At 42.7% G+C, this 7841-nt stretch overlaps 1 protein-coding gene across 3 annotated transcripts; it reads left to right on the top strand.

Annotated features, from left to right (window-relative positions):
- The first annotated feature begins 1584 nt into the window (after positions 1-1584).
- On the top strand, positions 1585-7805 carry LOC108066434 (lysosome membrane protein 2). Of its 3 annotated transcripts, none has more exons than XM_017154953.3 (7): positions 1585-2829; positions 4648-4950; positions 5011-5102; positions 5269-5496; positions 5563-5835; positions 5890-6481; positions 6541-7805. In XM_017154953.3, the coding sequence occupies exons 2-7, from the start codon at positions 4689-4691 to the stop codon at positions 6885-6887; spliced, it is 1794 nt and encodes a 597-aa protein (XP_017010442.2). In that variant the 5' UTR covers positions 1585-2829; positions 4648-4688; the 3' UTR covers positions 6888-7805. The 3 variants fall into 3 exon arrangements, with proteins under 3 accessions (XP_017010442.2, XP_017010444.2, XP_017010443.2); XM_017154955.3 differs by lacking the exon at positions 1585-2829 and adding an exon at positions 4156-4238; XM_017154954.3 differs by lacking the exon at positions 1585-2829 and adding an exon at positions 4171-4298.
- Positions 7806-7841: the final 36 nt, after the last annotated feature.

Below are 7841 nucleotides of genomic sequence, written 5' to 3' on the forward strand. Positions count from 1 at the left end.
CCATGGGCGAGCGGAACCTAAAGTACTTAAGTGATAATTAAATTGTTTTGGCGACGGCGCACACTTATAAATAGCCGGTAGGTGGGGGACTTTGCATGTGCATCTGCCTACACTCAGACAACTTTAGACCGTAAGCAAATGGTATGAGTCGAGGCAATTTTATTCTCAGCAAGTTGGCTACATTCCTTTAAAAATAAAAGGAAGACGATAAGGGCATTTTTTTCTGATTTCCATCCTAATAATACATAAATGTATAAAATAAATATTATTAACAATATATGGGCACTTCCAAAATGTTGCTCGGGACATTTGCACACCTTTAAAGTTGAAAAAAAATTGTAAAACAATGGATTTTAATTTTAATGATTGGCTTTTCTTTTCACCCTTCCTAAGCTCTATTTTTGGTAAAAATCTTTATTTTGCACCACTTTTAGTTTTTAAGATATCGGTAAAAAACTGCCGTATTCGCTCGGGACAAAAATAGAAGTGGATTTCGGGGAAGTTCATACAACACCAGAAATTAGCAAATTCTGATGGAATATTTAAATGCGATTTTTTTTAGAATGTTGTTCAAACATGTCGTTGTGAAATGCTTTTGGTTTTACTCAAAAATTCTTTGCCGTTTTTTTTATGCAGTTTCAACCACATTCGCTCGGGACATGTCGCTCGGGACATTTTTTCCGACTGTTTTGTAAAGCGGATTTCTTTACCTCTATCTCTCAATTGCTGGATGTTTTGCTTTTAACTTAATAGTTTAGCATGTGAATGAAGCATTCAGTACAGAAAAATGTCACATATTAGCATTCCTATAGGATAAATTTACAACAGAAGACAGGTCCAAAAAATAACAAAAAAATAGCCAAAAACTGATTTTTGTGTATATTGGTGGGGTTTGTCATAAAAATAATCAAACTATACTCCAAATTTGTAGTTAAGCTCAGTATCCAACTAATTAGAAACATGTGGAAATATGTTTTATTCAAGTTTCAAGGTTTTTGGCTTGGTGGACTTTTTTTTGGAAGTGCCCATATGGGTTTTTCTTTGTCTGTTATCCCTTCACAGATACGATTCAATAAGATCTATCCGTGCTCCAAAAGTATAACACATTTACATTTAATACAATTATTACTGAGTAATTTTCTCTCTGTGTACTAGCCCCCTACGTTCCGATTCCATCGGTTCTGGCCAGGCTACTCTCTCACAGCGATCAAAACAACAAAGCCTGTTTCTGGACCCCCGCCCCCAGGCCGTTCTAACTCGATAGTAATGATACGCAGACGAAGCTGGAGCGGAACGATCAGCTGGAGGGCTGATGCATCTTCTATCTCTGCCGAGGGGCCGAGTGGCTTCTTTGTCTCGACGATTAAGTTTGCACTTTGTCTCGCGGGCACGCACAAAGCTGCTACGTAGTAAACAAGAGATCCCGATTCCTCGGCAGCGCAGTCGGCGCCAGCTCCCCATCCCCATTGCGATCCGCGACCAGCGGTAATCAGCAATCATAGCTGACCGCTCCGCCCGCTTATCAGTGGCGATGGTAGCGGCAGAGGCCGTGGCAGAGCGTCGGCTGAAGAATGAGGAAAGAGGAGCGACTGCGCTGCTGGCATTGCTCAGTTGCTCCGTTGCTCAGCTCGAACTGATTCCGTCCGATTCCGACGTCGTAGTAATAACTTGTTTGGTGGGCAGTACGCACAGTCCAGTCCAGCGGAGAACCAGTGCCAGTTCCAGGCCCGCTCTCTACTCCCCAACTCTAATCCACGCGAAGATCGCATCGAAATCTAATCGGCTCAGTAGGGTTACCTATTCCCTGCCAGATAATGCGTGGGCAGGAATGCCCGAGTATGTAGCTCTAATCGCGGCAAACAACTGGCAAGTGGATCAACCGGTGGCAGTGGGCCATACTTATACTCGGTGCCCAGATAAACAAATTCCGCTAAAAGGCAGTCCGCTTTTAATTGCTACCGTTCGCTGGAAGTGGCCGCGGAAACTAAGCCACCCCAGATACGGACAGCCCATACGGACAGATACGGACAGCCCATACAGCTGGGCAGGAAAACTCTAGTTCAGTTCGGGTGGAGGAAAACCAGCTCTATCACAGCTACAACAACGACTCCAGCTGCAGTTAATACAACAACAATAACAACAACAGCCAGTGCGCGATCGAGCCCACAAAAGAGACGGCGACAAAACAAAGAAGCAGGCGAACAAAGAACGCAAGGCAACAAAAAGAACTGAACAGAGGGAGACAGAGGAACCAGCGCCAGATACAAGATACAAAACACAAAATACCAGATACGAAACGAGTCTGTCGCAGCATAGATACATAGGTAGTGCATCCAGCAGGAGCGTCTGGGGGAACGGAGACCCGAAAAAATATCCAATAAATCCAAAAAACGGCCACTCAACACGACGACTGTGTTCAGCCAGCGTAAACACGACGAAATTGTTAATTAAGACGCCAAATGTTTGGCAGACTTCGAAAGTGCAGAGCAGCGGAGTAAACAGCGAGAGAGAGAGTGCGCGGTAGATAAGCGAATCCGAATCGCTCAGCGTGTGGGTGCAGTTCGTCTCTGGGAGAGTGGTTCCGTTTCCAACGTAGCGCGCACGTTTGCGTTGCCCACCGAAAAAACAGCTGGTGCCCCAAAGCTCATTTCAACTGCATGCCGATCGAGTCGGCGCTCTCTGCTGCTGCCGCTCTCCCGCTCAGTCCCACCCACCCACTCGCCCCCGGCTAACGCTAGGCGCCCCCGCATCACGTTATCAGTCAATGCCACTTTTCTGCAACCAATTCGGGAGAGCGCAGTGGAAAGTCTGAGCCATTGGACTCCAAAAGTAAGTAAAAAGTTGAAAATAATTTACGATACCTTTAGGACTTACAATGCATATATACCTAGTAAGACAGATAGACATGGTTTCTTATTCCCAGAAAAGAATTCATAGTTTCACACAGGATACTTATGCGTAGGGGAGAGTGGGGGAATTTCGTCACAGGGGCAATTTCGTCACCTGCAATATCTCGGAATCCATAAGTCGTAAAAATATATAATTTTTTTGTTTTAGTCCTTCAAGACGGCCAGACACAACCAATGCATTTGTTTTGCACAGAAGGCCAAGATAATTAAGCTATAATATTAAATGTGTTTTAACAGTTCAAAAGCTACATTTAGTTCTCGACGAAATTTTTTCTGTATGCCACAATTCAAAAGGAATAAGATACACGATTTTTTATATAATACACAGTGCTATAATGTTCATTTCTGCGTTAGTGATTTTTAACTTCGCGCCTAATTTCGGAAGAAAAATAATTATTTCTAAAAAAGTACGGTCTGGGGAAATTTCGCCACCCGACGCTAAGGGTAAGTTCGCACCTATTTTAAATACATATTTTTATATTTGACGAGCTGGCTAACGAACAGACTACCAGCAGCAGCAACAAATATAGGACGTCAACAAAAATGGTACGCTTGATCAGTGTAGCATACTTTTAGGCGTAAAGTTCCCTACATTTTTCAGGTGACGAAATTTCCCCAGTTGTGTGGTGATTTTACCCCCCTATGTGGTGAGATTGCCCCAGTATATTGGTTTTACTTTTTAATTTTTTATAAATCACCAAGTTAATTAAAAAAATAGGGGAATGTCACATTTTAAAGCTTAGTGCTAACCGCATTCAACAATAAAAATAGAAATATAATAACGTGTCTCAAGATGGACAATAAATAGCTTTGAAAAAATGCTGACGAAATTCCCCCACTCTCCCCTACTTTAAAATAAAGTTCAGTTCCCCTTGCTTCTAGCTCATTAGAAATCAACTGAATCAACTATCAATTTAATCTTTCCACGTCCGTCCGATCTTATTTCAATCCCCTTCAGATTTCAGTTCATTATCGAGCGTGTTATTGGAAAATTTCAACGCTCAGGTTGCGCCTTATCGTATGCCGTTGACCCGATTTCAAAGTTGGCAAATCCAACTAGAGCTCAACTCTATACATATAGTGGACTAATATGTGTTGTTTCCATTTAATAATGAATTAATGCCTAGTAAGTATGTACCACATATAATGGCAAGAGCTGCTGATAAGGCTAGAGTACATACGGTTGAACTTTGATTTCAGCACTGGCAGAACCACCAAGCTCCGGAGCAACGAAGGCTCTCGCAATTGAAACCCCGATTAGTTCGTGGAAACATCTGTATACGCATGGTTAAAAATCGTTCCGTCGCGAAGGAGCTAACTAAATTAAAGGTGTTATTAAAGCCTAAATAATTAGTCCATAAAGTTTGAGTTATAATTGAGCTATAAAAGGTATTAATTAATTTGTGTTAATCGGATCAATTAAAATTATGGTGCTCTGGAGTCTTGACTTTTTATGTGTTCAATGAACCTCAGATTCCTATATATAGAGCCCAGCCTGATAAGCTAATAATCATGCCAAACCGATCCCTTTGTTGGGCCACGTGTTTAGCATTTATAAAGATAACATTATATATAAGTGGAATATGAATGAACAAGATTTGGACTTGCAACTAAGTCAGTTCCCACAAGTCGTTAGGCATCTTACATAAGCGAGAGGACGTCGAAACCATAATCTGGCTTGGAAAACCCTGCGCCACAACATAATAATAAAATGATAAGAAAGTTATTACATTTTCAGCTTGCTGCATTCAAATATCAAGCCCGCTCAGTCACAGTACAATGCCACACGCCAAAGACCCTGAGGTGGCCCAGCCTCCTAGGCAAGAGGCCGATCGAACTGTCCCCCCACCTCCACCCATGATCAAATCCCTCACTCTTAACTCGACACGAAGCAGGGCGGGCACAGGAAACTTTGGAGGCTACAACATGACGAACGGAGCCGAGAAGCCCACTGTGCTGCAGATGATACTGGAGGCCTTGGGCCTGCGCAATCAGGCACAAAACCGCGAACCAACGTCCAAGGATATCGGAACCCTGATAAGTGAGTAGAGCACTCTTGCCAAGCCATGCAAGCTCGATTAATCCGCTTCGACTTTTCCAGTGCTGGGCGTAATGTTTCTGCTCTTTGTAATCAGCGTGACCGGATTCTTTGTAATGTGGTTCACCGAGTATTACAACAACACCATGCTGGAGGTAAGTTTTAAGTGCATGTAACCGCCATTCATATAACTATTCTTGGTGTTTTACAATTACTGTTTTGACCAGCTTTTGGTTAAAATTTAGTCTAAAAATCGCACGAGTCCTGGATACGCCCCCTGAATTTCATTTCAAAATATATCTATTCCCAACTGATCCACAGAATCTGATTCTCGCCGAGAACTCGGACACAGCCAAAAGTTGGTTAAACCCCGATCCAAAGTATGATACTTTGCTGAAGGCACACATATTTCACTACCCCAACATCGACGACTACTTGGCAGGGCGTGCAGATAAAATTAAGGTCGTGGATATGGGTCCTCTAACTTACCAAGAACACACTGTCAAAGATGAAGTTTCCTTTAATAAAAACTTTACAGTTAGCTTCAGGGTAAGTCACCAAATTTTTGCATTATCATTACGAAAAATAGTGACATTGTTGATCAATATTTTTCAGGACCGAAAGTCCTATAAGTTCCTGCCGGATAAATCTACCATTGCGGAGGACCAAGTGGTAAGGGTGCCGAATGTACCACTTATTTCTGCCGCCGGACCTGTTAAGCGTATGAAGGTGATTGAACGCCTACCTGTCACCGCTCTGATCAAACAATATAAGGAGCCGCTCTTCAAGAATCTCACAGTTTTCGATTATCTTTGGGGTTATGAGGACAACATCATTAAGCTAAAGTCTCTGGGCAGAGGCAGGCGAAGATTTGGTCTTCTAATGAGCGTAGGTAATCTGACCCATTTGTTTATCAGCGTACTAAGAAGGCTTCTCCATTAGCGCAACGGGACCAGCGTGGATTCAGTTCAGCTCAACACGGGCGAGGACGACATCACCAAGTTCAGCATCATCACCCAGTTTAATGGGATGCCCCAATTGGACTATTGGGAGGGGGAAGAGTGCAATCGCATCGACGGATCCGAACCCTCGATGTTCTCACCGCACTTGCTGCAGGACCGCAGCACTGTAAATGTATTCCTCCAGGTCCTGTGCCGCAAGGTTCCTCTGCACTTCGAAAAGGAGGTCACCATCTACAACGACATTGATGTCCTGCGCTACCGCACACCAATGGATGTATTTGACCATCCCGACAATAATTCTGCAAACGCGTGCTATTGCCAGAACACAGAGCTCTGCCTGCCCAGCGGAGTGATCAACGCCACCAAGTGCTACGGCGATGCGCCCATTTTTCCCTCGTTCCCACACTTCTTTACCGGGGATCCGAAGCTATACGAAGACTTTGAAGGTATCAAACCCGACGCAGACTTGCATCAGACCTATGCCGACATTCATCCAAGATTCGGCTTTCCCATTAGCGGAGCCTCACGCGTCCAGATCAACATAATGCTGGACAAGACGCCAATACTGAGAAGTAAGAAAAGAGGTTAATCTTTTCATTTCATCCATAATAATATGACCGTCTTGTTTTAGATCAGGGAGGGCGACTGAGGAACACAACCATCCTTCCCCTGATGTGGATCGAGATCACCTCGGGTGATTTCTCCGAGGAGGTGCTCCATACGTTGTACATAAGCACCTTTGGCCTGAATGCCATTCAGCAGACCCTCAAATACGGCACCCTGCTCATATCGGTGACATCGTTCAGCCTGATCGTGGCCGGAGTCTACTACCTGAACAGCAGGCGGGAGGAGCAGCTCCAGGAGAGCAAGTCCTCTGCTGAGCTGGAAGCACTCAATGGCGAGATCGTCGTCGTGCATCACATCGACATGCCCGTTCCGCTGCCCGTGCAAGAGGGTAGCAACCACCGAGCGAAATAGTGCCATTAGTTAGTTGGGGGCGGGTAGGGGGAAAGTTTTTCAAACTGAGATTTTCGAATTTGTCAACGCTTATCATAGAATAGTCCTTAAACAAAGAGTCGCCAGTTACCTTTAGTCTGTAGTGATTTGATGTATAGATTTGTAGAAATGTTCAATAAACTGTTTATTACCTATAGCTATTGTACTTGACCGCTTTTACATTTTTCATAACGAAATCTAAAAGACGCAGGGTTTTGTACAGCTAATAAGTCAAAATAATGAATCCTATCACTTTCCGGATGGTTTAAAAAATTTAAACTTTTTACCTGTTTTCACATTATAATTTTTAGTGAAAAATGGTAAAAAATAAAAATGTTGAGGTTTGAAAGCCAAACGATTGTGAATTTATATACGAGCTCAGCGAGGTACAGCATTCCATATTTCTCCCATTTTTGCCATTGGCTCAGGCAAAATACTTCACTACAATATTTTGTAGGACTGCCCAAGGAAAGATCCGTTTCATGTAGCAAATATTTTATTGTTTAGTTCTAAACAAAAACGAAATTCGTATATTAGTTGCGTGTTCAACATTTGATTTCCTGTTCGGTTCTGTTTCTGTTTGAAAACCATTTTAGTTGTTAAATGCATGAATTATATATTGCATCGAGTACTTCTATGGATTCTATATTATGTTATTACAAAATGTGGAAATGAATGTCCTGCTGATTTTGTCTCTCCATTATGGGGTTTAGTGGGATTGTGTAGCTCAGAGTTAATACGTTTCTTGGTTGGTTTTTGTGTGGTATAATTTTAATTTTATTTCGTTGGCTGCTTCATCCGCAGCCATTCGAGGGATGGGAAAATTCTTATGTGTTTATGGTTTGTATAGAGTGGGAGTGTTTTACAACATTGTTTTTGTTTTTTTTCTTTCATTATTTTTTGTCGTTATAAAAATGTTGGTTTTGTTTGTTTACG

The sequence above is a fragment of the Drosophila takahashii genome, chromosome 2R (genome assembly GCF_030179915.1).
Source record: "Drosophila takahashii strain IR98-3 E-12201 chromosome 2R, DtakHiC1v2, whole genome shotgun sequence".
Lineage (NCBI taxonomy): Eukaryota > Metazoa > Arthropoda > Insecta > Diptera > Drosophilidae > Drosophila > Drosophila takahashii.